A 20615-nucleotide genomic window follows, 5' to 3' on the forward strand; every position below is an offset into this window, starting at 1 on the left:
TGTCTGTCTTAGTACCAAGAACATTAGTACCTCTTCTGAGTAATGGGTTTTCAATGTGTGTGTGTGTGTGTGTGTGTGTATATATATATATATAAAATGGACCCTGGGAATTGTGTAATTGACCAGGTTTCCCTTTTCATTCTGGCTGTGAGTGATAGGGATCCTGTCTGTCTTAGTACCAAGAACATTAGGACCCTTTCTGAGTAATGGGTTTTCAATATGTGTGTGTGTGTGTGTGTGTGTGTGTGTATAAAATGGACCCTGGGAATTGTGTAATTGACCAGGTTTCCCTTTTCATTCTGGCTGTGAGTGATAGGGATACTGTCTGTCTTAGTACCAAGAACACTAGTACCTCTTCTGAGTAATGGGTTTTGAGTGTGTGTGTGTGTAAAATGGACCCTGGGAATTGTATAATTGACCAGGTTTCCCTTTTCATGCTGGCTGTGAGAGAAAACAGTTCTAATGTGCAGACTTCTCCTAGTAGTGTATAGGTCTTTATCCTATTTTTTGTTTTTAATTACACTGTAAGTTCGGGGATACATATGCAGAATGTGTAGGTTTGTTACATAGGTATAAACCTGCCATGGTGATTTGCTGTACCCATGAACCCATCGTCTACATTATGTATTTCTCCTAATACTATCCCTCCCCTAGATCCCCACTGCCCAACAGGCCCCTGTGTGTGATGTTCTTCTCCCTTGTCTATGTGTTCTTGTTGTTCAACTCCCACTTGTGGCTGAGAACATCTGGTGTTTGGTTTTCTGTTCCTGTGTTAGTTTGTTGAAAATAATGGTTTCCAGCTTCATCCATGATCCTGCAAAGAACAAGAACTCATCATTTTTTATGGCTGCATAATATTCTATGGCGTATATGTGCCACATATATTTTATCTAGTCTATTATTTATGGGCATTTGGGTTACTTCCAAGTCTTTGCTATTGTGAACAGTGCTGCAATAAACATAAGTGTGCATGTGTCTTTATTGTAGAATGATTTATAATCCTTTGGGTATATATCCAGTAATGGGATTGCTGGGTCAAATGGTATTCGTTCTAGATCCTTGAGGAATCACCACACTGTCTTCCACAAGGTTGTATTGGTTTACACTCCCACCAACAGTGTAAAAGCATTCCTATTTCTCCACATCCTTTCCAGCATCTGTTGTTTCCTGATTTTTTAATGATTGCCATTCTAAGTGGAGTGAACTGGTATCTTGGTGTGGTTTTGATTTGCATTTCTCTGATGACCAATTCTCTAATGACAAATTTGATTTGCATTTCTCTAATGAGCTTTTTTTCATATGCTTGTTGGCTGCATAAATGTCTTCTTTTGAGAAGTGTCTGTTCATATCCTTTGCCCACTTTTTGATTGGGTTGTTTTTTTCTTGTAAATTTGTTTAATTTCCTTGTAGATTCTGGATATTAGACCTTTGTCAGATGGATGAATTGCAAAAATTTTCTCCCATTCTGTAGGTTGCCTGTTTACTCTGATGATAGTTTCTTTTGCTGTGCAGAAGCTCCTTAGTTTAATTAGATCCCATTTATCAATTGTGCCATTGCTTTTGGTGCCATTGCTTTCGGTGTTTTAGTCATGAAGTCTTTGCCCATGCCTATGTCCTGAATGGTATTTCCTGCGTTTTCTTATAGGGTTTTTATGGTTTTAGGTTTAAGTCTTTAATCCATCTTGAGTTAATTTTTGTATAAGATATAAGAAAGGGGTCAAGTTTCAGTTTTCTGCATATGACTAGCCAGTTTTCCCGAAACCATTTATTAAATAGGGAATCCTTTCCCTATTGCTTGTTTTTGTCAGGTTTGTCAAAGATCAGATGCTTGTAGGTATGCAGCATTATTTCTGAGCCCTCTGTTCTGTTCTATTGGTCTATATATGTTTTGGTACCAGTCCCATGCTGTTTTGATTACTGTAGCCTTGTAGTATGGTTTGAAGTCAGATAACATGATGCCTGCAGCTTTGTTCTTTTTGCTTAGGATTGTTCTTGCTATACAGGCTTTTTTTGGTTCGTATGAAATTTAAAGTAGTTCTTTCTGATTCTGTGAAGAAAGTCAATGGTAGCTTGATGGAGAAAGCATTGAACATAGATTTAATATAGATTCAAATTACTTTGGGCAGTATGGCCGTTTTCACAATATTGATTCTTCCTATCCATGAGCATGAAATGTTTTTCCACTTGTTTGTGTTCTCTCTTATTTCCTTGAGCAGTGGTTTCCTTGAAGAGGTCCTTCACATCCCTTATAAGTTGTATTCCTAGAAATTTAATTCTCTTTGTAGCCATTGTGAATGGGAGTTTGCTCATGATTTGGCTTGTTTGTCTATTATTGGTGTATAGGAATGCTTTTGCACAATGACTTTTGCATATTGATTTTGTATCTTGAGACTTTGCTGAAGTTGCTTATCAGCTTAAGGAGATTTTGGCTGAGGTGATGGGGCTTTCTAAATACATAATCATGTCATCTGCAGACAGAGACAATTTGACTTCCTCTCTTCAAAACTGAATAACCTTTATTTCTTTCTCTTGCCTGATTCCCCTGGCCAGAACTTCCATACTATGTTGAATAGGAGTGGTGAGAGAGGGCATCCTTGTCTTGTGCCTGTTTTCAAAGGGAATACTTCCAGCTTTTGCCCTATCAGTATATTGGCTATGGGTTTGCTATAACTAGCTCTTGTTCCATTAATACCTAGTTTATTGATAATTTTTAGCATGAAGGGTGTTGAATTTTACGGAAGAACTATTCCGCAGCTATTGAGATAATCATGTGGTTTTTGTCATTGATTCTGTTTAAGTGATGGATTATGTTTATCAATTTGTATATGTTGAACCAGGCTTGCTTTCCAGGGATGATGCCCACTTGATCATGGTGGATAAGCTTTTTGATGTGCTGCTGGATTCGGTTTGCCAGTATGATTATAGGTCCTTATAGTCAGTGTTTTTCTCATCGCTTCTGAATCCACTTTATGTTCCTACACCATGTTTTATTATGTTTTGTTAGCTTTACACATCTGTTTAGTTGCTTTATTTAAATACTTACTTGAAAGATTGTGGGGGTTGGGGAGGAGAAAAACTAAAAAAGTTGAAATTTGTCAACTTAGATATAAGCATAATGTTCTGTGATAAATTATAAGATCTAATTCTTCTGTATTACAAAAAGGTAATTAAATTCCTCTAAGGGATCCATATCTCCAAGGCAAAACAGCTTTGATAAGTGGGTACCAGTTTTAACTTGTATCATGTTCATTAATGTATCCATATTAATGAACACTGAATGTAGACTCACAGTTTAATACTGTGGGATATTCATTAGGTTTCTTAATATCTCTTTCATTTATTCATCTATGAAATGGTGGTAATAACATATACCTTAAAGGCTTGTCTTGAAAATTAAAGAAAATTTCTATGAAGAGCAAGCCTTAACCTTCAACCTTGATTTTCTCACCTATAAAATGGATATAAAATAATACCTCTGTCACAGGTAAGTTGTGAAGATTAAAGAGGTAGGCATATGTATCATACTTAGAAAAATTCCCATGTTGACTAAATGTAATTATTATTATTTTATACTGTTATTTTACAAAGGTTTTATAACTATCCTAAGTTAATTCCCTCGCCTTAAATATTGGAAATATAGATTTCCTCAAACGAAGTACCATAGTAGCATTCTTTAATGGGCTTAAAATGACCATTTTTAAAAATTGCATGGTCTCCCATTGCTTTCATGGGCTTCCTATTTACTTTGTTCCTAAATCCCACAAGATTAGCTGCTGTAGAGCAACGGTTCTTAACCGTGGGTGATTTTGTGCCCATCCTCTCCTTCTGCCTCAATGGTATTTGGCAGTGTCTGGAGTTATTGTTAAATGTCACAACCGAGGAGAGATGTAAAACTGGTATTTAATGAGTGGGGGTCAGAGGGGCTACTAAACACCCTGGAGTGCACAGAGCAGCCCCCATGACAAAGAATGAGCTCGCCCAAAATGTTAATAGTGTCAAGGCTGAGAAACCCTGGAAAGCTGGGAAATCCTGGTGTAGAGTTTCACTTCCAGAGGGGACAAACAGAAGAAACTGTCATAAAGCTGGTGGAAATACATGTTTCTTACTCAGGTACTGCTGTTTCTGGATTTTTTTTCTGACTTTTGTTTCTAGTTTTGTCAGAGGCTTAACAAATACTGTAAGAAAATAAGAAAATGACATAGAATAGTTTAGAGTCCTGCAGATTACCGTTACCCATCTGCCTCTAAATCCATAAACAATTATATTTCTAAAAACTGCTTGGACCCAAATTAACAATCTTAAAAAGATTCATCCAAGTCCACATCCAGCATACATCCAAATTAAGAATCCTGAAAAGATTTATCCGAGTCTACATCCAGCACACACCCTAAAGAAACCCTATGCCTGTGAGTGTGCAGGGCTACACAGAGCAATATCATTGGGAATGGTAAAAAGGTAGATGCAATTTAAGTATCTCTTAAGAAGAAACGAATAGAAAAAGTGAATTTAAAAACAAATGAGCTAGGTATGTAGCAAGGTAGATAAAGCTCAAACATAGTATTGAGTGGAAAAAGTAAGGCAACTTCATTTTTATACAAATCATTACAGCAAAATAATACAATACCAGTTAGGACTGTATTTGGCTACATTTAAAGAAATTTAACAACAGTAGCTTAACCAAACAGATCATTGTAATTTTGTCCTGAAAGATTTCAGCTAAAGGTAATCTAACTGAAGTTGGCTTCCAGGTGCCATCAATCTTGTCCCCACAAAGAGAGGGAGAGAACAAAATTAACTGGTCTGGTGGTCCAAAAGAAGAACAGGGAATGATAATGTGCAAGTATTTTTTTATATTTAATTAGTCCACTTTTGCTAAAGGACTCGAACATTTATTTTTGTATGGGCTCATATCTGCCGCCAGGGTCCCTTCCATAAGGATCATGGCTTATTTTACCTTCTTTTATGTTTTCATTCTCAGGATCACAAGACAATAACTCTTGTGACAGATATTGCATCCATGCTCGGATCCAAAGAGGGAGGGAAGACACAAGATGAAACTAAATCTAAATCTGCCGCGTCTTAGCAAGAAAACTGTGATTTTCCTAGAAGTCCCACCTTTAAAACTGCTTATAGCTCCCTGAACAGAACTTGGCCATGTCCTTCTCTATCCACCATTTGGCTTTTTAGCTAATGACAGAAGAGCCTGGGAGGAGGGATGACTAGAACTCACTAGGCCACAGATCAAACTTCTGATAGGACAGAAGGGATTAATGACAACTGGGTGGGTCATTAGAATTTATTGCCTCGCATATTGCATATTGTTTAAAAACAGGTAATAGAGGTATCAAAATGTAGACTGGGGGAATATATACCAAATTATGAAAACGTGTCTTTAGGCAGGGAGAAAGAGGAATACAACTGAACAGAAGTACAAAGAGGAGTTTTAGTTGATCTCCACTATCTTTAAGTATTCATATTTTAAAACATCTGAAGCATATGTGACAAAATATTATAGTTTTTAAGCCTGGATGTTAGGTACATGAATCTTATACTATATATTTTCCTGTAATTTATCAAAATTAAGTAAAAAAATCTTCTAAGGCATTTTGTTAACCTTCAAAATACTGGGGCTAGTGGTAAGTATTCTTTTACCTTGAGGGAGAAAGAGACATGAAAGTATCTCCCCAAACAATAAGAGAAAGGAGGACTAAGATAAAAATTCCAGGGAGCTACATTCCCACTGGTCCCCTAAGCTAGACAATTCTTGGAAGTTCTAAATCCCAAATCCATATTACATACAGAGTCTCCCAGGTGCATACTCTGAAACAATTAAACTAGGATTTAAGCAGAACCATGGGGAAAAAATGTAAGTATTTATGATTCATCTTGTTCTCGCTGAAAGTCAGCATAAAAGCTTAGACATACAATGTTTCCAAACAGCTGACTGTCCTAACACTTTCTTTCATAAGAGATAGGTCACACAGGATACTCATACAAGAGGTGCTTTTATGTAAGACATTTGTATCCCCCTCCTCACCATAAAAAATGTGTAATGAATTATTTTCTAAAGTTGATGGTTTTCGATTCATTTTCATGAAAGTCAAAGTCACCCCCATGCAGTAATGAATTCTTTTTGGATGCAATTCAGACTTTCTAAGGTTACCAATTCAGGTTCTACAAAAAGAATAATACCAGTCTGACAAGAGGTATCTAAGAGAAGTCGAGGAACAAAAAGTAAGGAAGAAGAAGACAGGATGAGGTGACATCACCGGCACTGGGCATTTAATGAGTACTTAGGAACTTATTTTCATGAAATATAGACAAAGTCAGTTTAGAACAGGTTTTCATTTATGCAGATGAAGAAGTCAGAGAAATAAGAGAAGGGAAGTCGCTGTTTTAGTTTCACTTTTACTTGCTGCAGATTAATGTCCCATGACCTAAAGTGCTCGCTTGCAAAGTGGAGGAGCCAGGGAGAGAAAGGAAGGGAGAAACCTGTGTCATAGAAGCTTGAAGGATCTTCTACCACAGAACCCCACATATTCTCTGCCATGGTGTCTTTCTTTTATTCTTTTAATTGTCTTTGAAATGTAGTAAGGGTTTCAGTGTAAGAAGAAGGAAAAATTAGTTTTCTTTTTTCCAGCCCCATCAAATATAGAAGAGAAGACAATCAAAAGAAAACACTCTGACAGAAATAATTCTAGTACCACAGAAACAAGGGCAATTGTTTTCCTTTGAACCAATGTGCACAATGTTAACTTCTGTTTGGAAAGAAACAGTCAAGTGACTTTTCTCATTTCTAATGAGTGTTAGAATATTTCTGGAAATGAACTCTGTTGGCAACAAACCAGCTTAGGGCCCAAAGAAAGAGTGGTAATTCAATCCCATTCTGATTATGCTGAGAGATGGAGTTGTCATTTTATGGAGATGGGTTTGTACCCACTTCCAGGGACAGTGGGACTATTTTACTGGTCATAGCTAAGTTTAGAAAATTTCAGACCAATGGGAAAAGCAAATCTACTTAGATTTTTAAGTTGATTTGTTGTCACTACTGCTCCATGATGGAACAAAGGCATTTCATAATGCATTCCTACTTCAGGAGCTGAACTTTTGGATTTGAGTCCCTTGGACCCAAAGACTTGAACTTTTATAAGTCTGTTGACCTCTCTGAGTGGTCATTTCCTCATTTTTTGTTGTTGTTGTTGTTGTTTTTTAACTTGCCTCCAGAGTGGCTGTCAAGATTGAGATAAAGATGTGAGAATGTATGAACTTTAAAATGGTGGGAAGGTAAAATTGTTTCAGGGATATTATAGATATTACATGCTAATAGCAGAAAAGTAAAGATGCTTAATTTTTTGTATGTTGTCGATTTTTCTTGTAGTTTGCTTTTATGTACAGGTCATTCTAGTATTGAGTATACCATCCCTAGGATACAACGCGGATGATCCTTTTATCAGCTTTCATTTCTTTGCTTTCAAGGAGATAAGGAGATCCAATATCTCTTCAAGCTCAAAGTCTCCAAGAGTATGAGACTCAAAGTATAAATAAAGAGCAGAGACTCTGAGTAAAATCCTTGTACATGCAACTTCTGAAAGGAGGTCCACAGCATGACACTAAGTGAAAAAGCATTTTTGAGGGACTTGAAGCTGAAAAAATAGAAGTTATCATAGTCAATGTTTGCTTTAGCTTCTCTAAGAAGTTGGAGAAACAAGGTCTATATTTTTTGGAAGCTTCTGATTGAAAAGAGAATTTTTATGAAGTTTTAGAAAAGCCATAAGATGAGGGTGAATTCTCTGATAGCTGCTCAAATAGTTCCTGAACGTTATCCCTTTCAAGGGGCTGGAGCTTTGATGAATGTGTCTGTCACCCCAGAGATGCCATGTATAGTATAACAAATGGATCAGTGTCTGGTTGCTTAGTCTTCTATGGAAGAACACAGAATGCAGAGATTCAAGGGTGAGCTTATTTTGGTCGGTGATGATTTTACATCTGTGCAGGTAGGTGTGCAATTTTAAAATGCAAATTACCAGGATGCTATATAGATCACCAGCACTCAGGCTGTGAAGCGGCATGTGTGTGCAGCAGGACCAGAGATGTCTGCAAGTTCAATCAAGTCTGATTCAACAGTTCTCTAAAGTAGAAGCAACAGCAGATCCAGAAATACCAGCCATTGCTTCTCATGATGTTGACTCCCAAGCCAAAATAAACCAGACTGAATGAACTTTTTTGTCGTATCTGATTCAGCAGCACATAGCTTAACGGGCTGCTTCCCGAAAGAGAGAAGTGGTGGTGGACATCTGTTCTTAAAAATGACTGACGTGTTCCCCAAACTAGCATTTTCTCTATGGCTTTTATGCTGTGTATCACTATCACTAAATATCATTTAAGCCTTTCAAAAAGTATTTGGAAGAGTTAAGAAAAGAGATTATAATCCTCAAGTATGGGCCACAAGTATATCTTCTAACATTGTTTTGCTATAATTAAATTTGCTAGAGAGTAATGGCCCCAACTATTCTTCCTGTTAGCCAGTGATTCTATAAAAATAAACCTCTCAGTGCTTCTCACATGTGACAAATGAGCATCTTCTGCCCTGAATATCTACCAGGGATACACTTTAAATTATTCTGAAGGTCTGTAAAGTGCTTTTAAGTCTTCCATGGGGCTTTCACATGAATGCTGCTTTACCACTTTGAGCATAGAAGTATGGCTGAGTTCAGACAGAAGCCTCTCCAGAAGCGCCGCATCCTTTGAAAAGAAGACAGCAAATCATAGCCAAAATTGTTGTAAGTCTAGAATGAGCTCTTGCCATGTTTGGGGGATCCTATGTGGCCATCCCACAGTGATCAAGGGCCATCAGCCCACAAAGATGTGTTTTCAAAAAACAAACAACTCTCATTTCTTTTAAATCAGCCCTCTAAGATCTACTTTCTTTTTTGCATTTCCTCTTATATTTCAAAGTGCATGTTGGGAGCCAGGCTAGGGACTTCAGGTTCCACACAATACTCATAGAGAGCCAAAATGAGCCCTTCACAGGCATGAAGATAGGTGGCAGGGAGCAAAGTTTATGGAGGCTGTAGCAGCGTTTTTCAAGGTCACTGTTATAAAATTTTCTCTAAAGCAAGTAGAATGTCTTATTCATTTGTATATCCCTCACAAAGCTAGCAGTGGTTTGTACATGATACATATTAAAAGATACTCGGGATGCCATGATCATTCGTAGAGCAAAAAATTATTCTTCATGTACCATGAGAGTCTCCGCGGATTACAGAAAAACTAATAAAATGAGGTTTCAATTCCAGAGTTTACCACAGGGGCACCATTTGGTCTAGGCTTCAGATTCACAAAAGGCCTGAAAAATCTTTCACTTCTCCAAGTGAAGTTATGTATGGCTTCATAAAGGTGATACTGACAAGATTGAGAGCTGAAGTTGTTCAAAATACATATTTAAATGAAGCCAAAATTTTTGGAACCCTTTCGATTTTTTTTTAATTTTTAAAGAATAAGCCAGTGTATTATTCCATTTATATCTGTCTATCTATATTATAGAATTCACCAAAGAATAACCTTTAAAGTGTTAACAATAAATTGTAACAAGGTGGGAGTTCATGTGATTTTTACCCTTTGTATGTTTTGCCCTCTGTATGTTTTACCCTTTGTGTGTATTTTACCCTTCTGTATGTTTGAAATTATTACATTGATCACATATGATATATATAATCAGAGAAAGAAACAAAATTATACTCATTATATGAAACAAAGTGTAGGATGCAGTAAATGACTTTGAGAGTCAAAGATAACTCCTTAGTCTGAGCCCAAATGACTCGAGAGGTGATGGTTCTATTAAAAGAAATTGAAAGATCAAGAAGAGAAACAGATGTGGGAGAGGAGATGTTTTGAAACTAATTGTGAGCATGTTAAGTTGGAAGTGCCAGAAGCGTTTCTGCATGGAAATGTTGAAGAGAAGCTTAGAACAAAGCTGGAAATGCAGATTTAGTATGGCATTGGTGACAGGGCAGTCACAGAAAGAGAGATGAGCCCAAATGAACAAATTAGGGCTTGTAAATTTAGAGAGTAAAGCAGTAAACAGACCCATGCACACAAAAGAAGCCAATAATGAGGAACGAGGAGGTGATGGGTCTCATATAACCATGTGAGTGGAGGTGACCACTATGTGTCAGCCCCTAGGAGAACTTTGCATTCCATCTGGAATCAAAATGAGTAGAAGGAGCTACTCTGGCGGGGGAAGGGGCTAGGGTGGGATAGGGACATCCCAGGAAGAAGCATCCACAAACACAAAGTCCCAGAGACAGAAATTTGGTAAATTCTGGGAATAGACAAAATTTCAATGTGTCTGGAGTTCTGTGGTTATTACAGCAGAGTATAAAACATGACCTGCACCCTCAGACAGCTCACAGTCTGATGGGAGAGATGGACATAGCAACAAATCATTACAATACATTATGATAAGCACAAGGATAGAGACAAGACAAGTATGAGTGCTATAAATAGAGGGGAGACGTTCAGGTCGGGAAGCAGGAGGGTGTAATATTTTTCATAAACCTTCTGAAACTTTTATGAGGGACTTTGCCAAAATATGGTAAGTAGTTAATGGGAGATATTGCTAGAAAGGGAAATCTCTGGAAGGGGAAGGAAAAGGGAAAAGACAATATATTTGTAATATATTTACAAGCTGTTGGATTAGTAAACACAGAGAATAATTGCATAGTTCAGCCAGATTCAAGAATCAGAGAAAATTTCTGGAAACCATTGGCCTGTTGCTTCTCTTGCAGACTCTAGTCAAGGTCCATGGTAATTGATGGATCCCAGAGCTCTGTATCTATATTGCCTTACCTGGCATCCTTAGGATTGCTGCTTCAAAGGAAACCTACAAATTAGAGACCCAGGACTGAAGGATGTCTCTGCGCTCAGGACAGGGCATGTCTACACTCACTCACCTGGAGTACCCAGAGGGCGCAGAACAATTTTTGCTTCTGGGATTGTTCTTTCTCCCCTAGCTATCAACTCTGGCTGGAGAAATTAGGTCATTAGTAATGGAGTGGTGGCATCACTAAAAAGAGAATTACGCTTGTAAACGCCAGCAATATAAAGGATAATGGCATGTTTAGGGGAAAAGGTATATTATGGTCTTATGGTGGCAGGTGTGGGTGTGTGTGTGTGTGTATGTGTAGGAGACTGCAGTAATGAAAAACCAAGTTGAAGAATTAGGTTAGGGGCAAGTTGTGAAAGTTCTTGAATGATTTTGGAGGGACTTTAGGTTTGATCTTGTGGGCAGTGAGGCATCATGAAAGTGTTTTAAATAAAAGAGATGTGACCAAATGTGCATTTTAAAGCAGCCAGCTCAGAATGCAGTTTGGAAGATTACTGTGGAGGATTAAACCAGGAGGTGGGAAGACCAGTTGGGAAATAATTGCAATCACTGAGGCAAGAAATGACGTGACACTAAATTAAGATATTAGCACTTGGAATAGAGATGGTAAGATAAAGATTGAGAGGAAGTATAAGCAGCATAACTGACAGAATTTAGGGATTACTTAAGAAGAAGGTATAAGAAAAAAGAAGCAAGGGCCTAGGAAACATCTGGTTTTGGCATGGGTGCCTCAGTGGCTGGAGATGCTGCTGGTCATTGCTTGGAACACAGGAAAGGAGTAGGTTGGGAGTTGAGTGTGGTAAGACATATATAACTATGTATATAATTGAGTCTGTGATGCTTGCAGAATATCTATGGGAGATGCAAATCCAGGCATAGAGTCCAGGAAAGGAAAGAGTTTGGGGTTAGAGATACCAATAAAAATCACTAGTTATAGGAATTAGTTGAAACCAAGAAAGCCAATGAAATAATTATAGAATTTGACCCAGCTGTTCGCTGCCACTTAGGTCATATGGGGACTCTTGCATAATAGAGAGAGATATTCTTTGCCAGAAGGTATAAACAACCCCCAAGATCCCAGAGCCACAACCATCTGAATTCTTCAGCTATGCATTTGGCAGAAGCTGAAAACCAGCATCCATAGAGAAAACATATTTTGTCTTGTAGATCCAATTTTCCTTGCCCAAAATTCTTAGTTTGGATACAAAGACTATATGATATTTGACATATGGTTGGTTTAGGAATGTTTGTTTCCTCAATGTCGATCAGATTTGCATATGATCCATTTGATCACTTACCACAATCAGTTATAAATTTAGTAAATACTTGGCAAAATTATAAAAGCTTAAATACACAAATTAGATGGGCTGTGAATACAGACATGGAAACAGATGCATAGATTCTTTCTGAAGTTTTCTCTGTCAGGGTTCCTTCAGTTCTCAATCTCTTCTGGGGAAATCAGCATTGACGGTGTCATTCAAAGTGAAATTCCTTGATGATTTGTTTTGGTGACCCTATAAATGTCAGGAGTGTGGAAGTGTTACACTGGCAGCTTCAAAGTAATCTCCATGGTACTCATCAAGAAAGACCCAGTGAATCTTTTTGTAAGTTTGATTTTTCTGTGCTCTTCTATATCTATTCATTATTTCATTTCCCAAGTATTTGACACTTCCTAAGGCAAGCAGAATTTGACATGGTTTAAGCCCTTGATTTACCTAAAACTTCTCAAGATTTTCCTTAGTTGTATTGAGAAGGTCTTTATTTTCTTTGGTGAAAATAAATGATGTGCTTTTACTTTATTTGCAAAATGATATCAAAGCATCTGTACATAGCAGTAAGCGCAAATAAAGGTTACAAGTGGTGAGGTTTTCTTTGTTATAATTACTTTAACATTACAAAAGTGATGCATTATTTTAAAATTTCAAGCTATCAAATATAAAAAGTAATTTTAAAAAGAGGGAATATCCATGATCATTAAAAACTTTTTTTTTTTTTTTTTTTTTTTTTTTTTTTTAAAAAATTTTTTTTTTTTTTTTTTTTTTTTTTTTTTGAGACAGAGTTTCACTCATGTTACCCAGGCTGGAGTGCAATGGTGCGATCTCGGCTCACCGCAACCTCCGCCTCCTGGTTTCAGGCAATTCTCCTGTCTCAGCCTCCTGAGTAGCTGGGATTACAGGCACGCACCACCATGCCCAGCTAATTTTTTGTATTTTTAGTAGAGACGGGGTTTCACCATGTTGACCAGGATGGTCTCGATCTCTTGACCTCGTGATCCACCCGCCTCGGCCTCCCAAAGTGCTGGGATTACAGGTTTGAGCCACCGCGCCCGGCCGGTCATTAAAAACTTGATCATTATTTCATGTTTATTAGCCACTTGTGAAGGTATAGATAACATTTACAAAAAGAGTAACATACTAACTTGTTTTGTATCCTTATTTTTACTTAACAGAATATTTAAGCTATTGTTTCCTATCAACACTATGGCTCTAATTCATTCTTTTCAAAACTGACATGGTATTATGTAGTAAAGAGGTTCCATTATTTAACCATGACTCTATTGATGGACATATGCTGCAACTATAGAAAACACTGAACAGCCTTATACGCATATTTTTGCACACACATATCTGCAAGATACATTCTTAGAAGTGGAGTTGCTAGGTCAGTTGATAAATGTGTTTTTTTTCTGACTGCCGTTGCCAAATTGTCTTACAAAGGAGTTGTACCAATTTACACTCTCACTATGAGTAAGAATGCCTACTTCCTTTGATCCCCTATAGTAGAACATTCTAAAAAACTTTTGAGTCTTTGCCAACCCAGTAAGTGAAAAATTGTTACCCTGTAGTTGAATCTGCATTTCATTGTGGTTTGATTTGCATTTCTTCAACTATTCCTTTTTCAGTGAATCAGATACTTACATTTTTTACTCATTTTTTCCAGTGATTTTTTTTCTTATTTGTAAGAACTGTTTGTTCATTAAGAAAACTAATGCTTTGCTATATTTGTTGCAAACAAATTAACTCAGTTTGTTGTTCAACTTTTGAATTTGCTTATGGTATTTTTATGATGCTAAAATTTTTAATTTTATGAGCTGAAATTTATGAATCTTCTATGGTGTCTCATTTTGTATCTTGCTCAAAAAGCATTCTCAGCATCACAATTATAAAAAACAAAGTTTTCAGTCTTTATTTTTTTATCTTAAATGTTTAACTATTTGCTCTATCTGAAAATGTTTTGGACATAAGGATTGAGGTAAGGATCCAATTTAATATTTTCCAGAACCTAAACTATTTATAATATCTTACCCCGCCCCATGATTTATCACATTTCGGAATCCCTTGTGTAGCTTGGTCTATTTATTAAACTTATTCTCTTTAACTTTTTTCCTGCTTATTCATATTCCACAACCAAATTGTCTTGGTTATTATAGCTGCATAATATATTTCAATATATGAAATATCTTTCTTCTTTTTCTACTTTCTTTTGGTATTTTCCAGCTATTCTTTCATGCTTATTTTATCATGAAATCTTTGGAAGCAGCTTATGCAATCACAAAAAAATTAATATCTTGTTGATAGCATGATGAAGATTGTGTTACTTGACCTATTTATAGATCAATTTAGGGAAAATTGAAACTTAAAAAAAAAATCAAGGCTTCTTACCAATCCCCATAAAATAATTTCTTATTGTTAAATTTTTCATGTATGGCCCTCAAAATCATTTTAAAGTGTTCTTTACATAGATCTTATACATTTCTCAAGTTTATTCCTATGGGTTTTATGGATTTAATTTATATGTAAAAGAATCTCTTCATTAAGTATATATTCTATGTAATTTTGTATGTAGAAAAGCTATTGATTTTGTGTGATTTCAGATTATTTTAATAGTTTATTTGGTTTTAATGTGTTTTCCCTGGATGTTCAAAACCGTCTTCTATGAATCAGTGATAAATTTGTCTCCTTCTAATTTCTATACTTCTCATTTCTCTTTTCTGATTTTTCTGACTCCTTTCTCCAAAAAGGAAAATAAGATTGATGTATTTATGAAGCCTTTTGCCATTAAGAAATGTTAAACTTTTATGTAGGAAAAAAATCTGTCAATTCTTCTGTAGCTTCATGTCTTGTTTCAGATGATTTTTCCCATCCCCCCAGGCTAAAGACACATTGCATATTTTCTTCTAATATTTATAGTTTTCATTTTACATTTACATCTTTAATCCATCTGGAATTTATTGCTATATATTGCAGGAGATAAAAATCTAACTTTATTTTTTCCAGATGGATTGCAAAATTTCCCAACATCATTTGTAAAATTGGTCAGCCTTTCCTCACTGGTTTGAAATGCCACTTTAATCATATTCTAAATAGATCAGTTTTATTTTTTAAACCAGAGCTTAAAAACTGTAAAGGAAATGAAGTAGAGAACAAAGACATGAAAAGCCAGCAAAAAATCCACATTAAGATAAAGTTGTGCACACACTATTTAATGCATATAATAAAATACAAAGGCCACTAATAGCAAAATAGTATAAATATAAATACTCCAGAGAAAATATTCTTATATGGTATTCTAGTAAGAAAGATTCAGAGGATGGAATGGATACTCATAAAATATAAGACCATAGCAGTTAATTATTCAAACATTGTGTAAAGTTACTCCCTGCATATGGGAAAGTTATTTGAAGCCTCAAAGCTGTAAACATCCTCCAGCTGCCTAGTTTAACCCCAAATCAGATGTTTCTGAGAGCAAATCAGAATGTCCACTGAGTAAAAAGCAAAGTCTGAAATTAAAAAAAAAAAAATAACAATTCTCTTTTCTTCTTGTAATTCAAGACTCTTTGGTTTTTCATCTGCGTCTCTGAGTCTCTGTAGTATATGTCACCATCCCTCTTCCTTGGTATTGGAGGAGGGCTAAAGTGGACAGAGACCTGGCATCTGCAATTCTTTCGCTCTTTTAACAGGAAAAGCTGGTTAAGAATTATCAAGAATTAAATGTCAAACAGATTATTACATTCAACTCCGAAACCTGGATAGAAATCTTAAAGCATGTGCCCCTGCAAATGCATGGCTCTCCAGAGCTTTGAAAAGTTTCAATTAAATAGTTGACAATTAGTATTATAATAGTGAATCCTGATATTCCTTGGTCATATCTATATGGTTCTGTAAGGCCTGAAGTGCTATTTGTTAGTGGAACTAAAATGCAGCCAAGAGTAAATTTATATCAGACTCTCCACTGGAACATTATAAAGAATGTTACTGGCCAATTTAAAATTTTATTTTATTATGCTATTGATACAGCTTAAATAAAAATTAAAAGAATAATCAAAGATAAAGACAGTTTACTAATATTACTATGTCAAGTCATGTCCTTTGAGAGTCATCCAGTAAGGGCAAAGGAAACGCACAAGATGATCATGAGGTGCGTTTTCACGCAGTATCATTGAAACATGCACATTGCGTTTTCTTTTACAAGTAGAATGATATGTTTTTAGGAAGGATATTTGAGTGAGCTTTAATCAAGCAATTAAATATCAACAAAGGTAATAATAGCAACAGCACCAGCAGCTACAAATAAGCCACTTTCCTCAGGGGTTGGGGATTAATCTGTTGTGTGTCTGGGTGAGGGGTTATGATAGACGGGATGGCTTGCATCACATGATACAGGTGATGTAAGCAAGTTATCTTATTACAAATAAAATGTAAATGTAAACAAGTCCCAGGATGTCAACACATGGGAGGTAATTGATGTTCCAGCCACCTTATAACAAACACTTAGATGTTTTGAAACATTACATTATTTAGCATTCCACACTAAAAACAGGCAATTAACTGAATAAATCTGTACTATTTCACCAGGAGTCTTAGGACTGGCTATCGTATAATTTAGGTTTAGGGTTTTTTTCCCGAATAAACTAAAGGAATGCAGATTGGTTTTTTTTTCCTACTATAAAGGCAGCCAGTCTAAGCGGGTGGGAGTACTGGCAGCTAGGTTAACAAATGCTGCCCTAAGCAGATTTTCCTGGAAAACCTTGCAGAGCCTGTGTCTATTTTTGCCACTATTAATTGCCAAGATGGTCCTGGATGCTCTTTGACTTCCTGACCCTCTAAATAAAGCTAGACTTTAGACAGGCTTTTTATTTCTCAGGCCAGCAGAAGAGTGCTAATTACAAAATACTTTAATTTAAACACTAGAAACTCATTCACGAACCCAAGCCAAGTCTCAGATTTGAAAGCATTTAAAAATATCCTTGCAACAGCCGTACTACTTTATACTTTATCTATTTTTAGGGCCTCAGTGTTTGTTTTGCTGGAAGAAAAAAATTAAAACATGAAAAGTATGCCATGAGCAAATCTGCAATAATAAGCAGCACATACATGTTGTGGAAGAAAATATTCAACATAAAGCAGTCAACATAAAAACAGATTCTGCTGAGGCATTTTTATAAATAGCAGTTATTATTTTGCTTTCAACTGCTGAGCACTTTAAATAACATGCCCTTAAAAGTTGTCAAGTGCTCTATTTCATATAAATATCATTTATTGATCTTAACTTTCATGAAATTATTATGGAAAATTATAAATGTATTCCATTAGTTCCATGTGTCATTTTACAGTCATTATATTGTTAAAATTAGAAGCACAAGGAAGAAATAAAAACATAACAATGGCGCTGAAGAAGCCATTTATGAAAAAATATGCATGACTCTGTATAAAAACAAAATCTGTCGACAAAAGTTTCTATAAAATATTTCAAATAGGTATCATGTCACCCAGAGATTCACAGATAAAATTGTCCCAACTGGCTGTCAATAGGTCATAAGAAATGAAGAGCATACCCTACTTAAATGTCCCTTTGAATTCTCGAGTATACTAATTTGGGGTAATTAGGTTTTGAACCCAAAACAACAGTTCTGGAACTGCGCGCCTCATGTAATTACTGCGATACACCCGAGCAAATTTTCACACTGTATCTTTAAAAGCAAAAATCACTTTAAAAGGTTCTGAATCACCTCCATCTGGAAAGTATAGAGGTATGTAAAGGAAAAGGATGGCTATTTCAATACTAGGAAAATGAAGTCTTAATGCAAGAAAATAAAGCGAATTGCCTGATTTCCACCACGGGGTAGCACATTCCGACTCCCGTGACTCAACAAGAGCTGTTGGCCGTGGGTGGGGCTGATGCAATCCTCCATCACCATGTTCCCTGAGACCAAAGGCCGCCCCCAGTAGTGGCGGTTCAGAGAAGCTGCAGCTTTGTTCGCTTCTGTGGCAGACACCAGAAACCATGGTAACACTTACAGGGCCCGAAACACCTTTATTCATTGCTTCAGAGCTTCTCTGCCTCAGCCCACATGATTCGACTCCGCAATATAGAAAATGGTGAAGTAGGGTTCAGAAAAATACTGACGAGCACTGCAAATCATGTTCAGAGTAGAAATTGTGACTTTGCTAGCATTTCACCAGTATTTCCTGCCTCGCAACTAACAGATGCGTAACCAAAATGGCTTGCTGTGAATTGTGTAGCATCCAAGCCAAAAGCAATAAAATTTCTGTAAGAGCATATGCGCCATGGCAGAATACATCAGCCCAGAAAAATGATTTTCCTGGGAAGGCCTGTGCAGCGATGAATAGGGCTCTCTATGATACGGAAGCTGAGCAGAGATTTTCGCTGCTTCCAGCCCACAGTGAGGTAATTTTAAAGGCCCTTTTCCCTTCATTTGTTCTGCATTCACTGAATGTACATTTTTTGATGTCAGAGGGACATTGCAGAAAAGATCACACAAAATAGTCTGACAATGGAGCCAAAGTTCAAAGCTTCTCTATTTTCAGGTAACAGCCGCGACAGTTTGTCTGCACTAAATCTTTCGAGGGCATGTCACTGTAACCCCTTCCATAGCTTTTCAAACAGTTCAAGACAAACAAATCACTTAGTCGTTGAGCAACTGTAACATCTGATACTATCACACAGAAGTTGTAGCAATAGTCACTAATCAAAGTTTCTTCCATTCCGTTGAAAAAAGAAAATTCCTCGGCTTTGGTTTAAGATCACCTTTTTATGTTCTTTTGAAAATTATTATATGCCAAGGTTGGGGGAGAAAAAGGATCCTCTCCATAAGAAGAACCAGAGAGTCAGGTTCTAGCCGAAGACCGCTGTCAGTCAATAACTACGGGGTGAGGTGGGAGTCCTCGGAGGTGACTGGGGAGCCCCTCAAAGGAATAGCCAGGCCCTCCTTAGACTCGCTCTGCCAGTCCCGCAGAGAGGGCCCACTCTCAGAGGTCTGTCCCCCGGAACGGTGTTCTCCTTTCGGGGCTTCTGACTGGCTTCTCAACGAAGCACGGACTGCCAATGCCAGCACCACCAAGCGGTAGAGCTGCAACACCACCACGAGGAAGTTCTTCGCGGCAAAGAACACCAGCATCTGATTGATGACTCTGAAATACGTCATCAGTATGAGACGCACGACAAGGAAGGGCCCATCTTGTATGAAGACGCTGATTCCGATGTTCCACAGATCCGCACTGTACTGGCAAAAGAAGAGGCTGGGAAATCCCCTCTCTGTCACAGACAAGGGGCACACGACATTCTGTACTGAAAACACAAGACCGACTAGTTACTATCTCTCTTGGAAGCATAGACATGTAAGACGATGACATGGGGACAAGTCATTAACAATGGGGGCTGTGCAAATAATAATTCTATGATTTTATTACAGAATGGAAATCAAATGGAATTATCCAGTAATTTAAATCTGGGTGGAACAAGTAAAGCACCCTGCCCTGTGGCTTGCATCCATGTAGGAAATGTAAGATCATGTAATTCTTACCCTGGGCAAAGCACAATTAAATAGATTCTAGGAACCAGGCATGGTCCCAAGTGCCCATAGCCCAAGCTCCTTGTGAGGCTGATGCTGCACCATGAGGGGAATAAAGGAAACTGCCATTGTGACCCTGGGGTCCACAGTGTAAGGAGCCCTCAGAGTTGCATGATCAAGGCTTCAAGTCAGGAAGCATGACTAGCGCATTTTCCAGCAGCGAGTTGCTGGCGTGGTCACTTGAGCCTTCCTAGGCCACAGTTTCTTCCTTTGAAAACTGGGATAACAATCATATCTGTGAGGAGAGGGGTCCTTATTCATTGACTCATTTTGTTTCCGTTAGAATAACAGCCCTGCTTTCAGTCCACTTTTTCCTTCAATCTTCCCCTTAGGATCACAAATGATTTGTTTGATTGATAAGCTTGGGAAACCAAGCAAAGCGTACATGGCTCTGATCATTCTACATTCTCTTTTTAGGATCTGTTAGTTTACACACTCAGTCATGTGTGCAAATTGTGCTGTGAAGATTCAAGTGCTTATATTCAAATTCAAACTTAATTCATGTGAAATGTATTTTTCAAATGATGGAGGAAAAAAAGTCCTGAATAAATGCCATTGTTATTTTATTTTGTCCTAATTCCTTGTGCTTTTGTTTCACAGTTTGCAAGAAAGACTGAATATAATTACTGATTTTCCAGTTAAACAAAAGGAGGTCCAATCAACAGAAGAAACTTTTGTCTTAATTTCTCAAATGTAAATTTAATTCAGGGTCAAGGACAGAAAATAATCCTTTTATAATAATGAAGCCTTCCATTTGGAGTTTTCAAACAAAGAATGCCTTCGTCTACTGGATCCTGCAAATATTATGAAGCTGCTTTGATATGGATGAACATAATGTACTGTTTGTTGGAAAATACA

At 37.1% G+C, this 20615-nt stretch overlaps 1 protein-coding gene across 2 annotated transcripts in view; it reads right to left on the bottom strand.

The window, feature by feature from the left end:
* Positions 1-15347: 15347 nt before the first annotated feature.
* Positions 15348-20615, bottom strand: part of TMEM26 (transmembrane protein 26) — a 45362-nt gene continuing 40094 nt past the window's right edge. Inside the window, exon 6 of one of the 2 annotated variants that reach the window (XM_017542303.2) lies at positions 15348-19474. In XM_017542303.2, coding sequence (XP_017397792.1) covers positions 19050-19474 — 425 coding nt within the window. In that variant the 3' untranslated portion in view covers positions 15348-19049. The remainder of the gene's footprint in view (positions 19475-20615) is intronic. The other variant, XM_037743381.1, reaches the window with a different exon arrangement.

This window comes from Cebus imitator, unplaced genomic scaffold, assembly GCF_001604975.1.
Source record: "Cebus imitator isolate Cc_AM_T3 unplaced genomic scaffold, Cebus_imitator-1.0 Scaffold142, whole genome shotgun sequence".
In the NCBI taxonomy this organism is placed as follows: Eukaryota; Metazoa; Chordata; class Mammalia; order Primates; family Cebidae; genus Cebus; species Cebus imitator.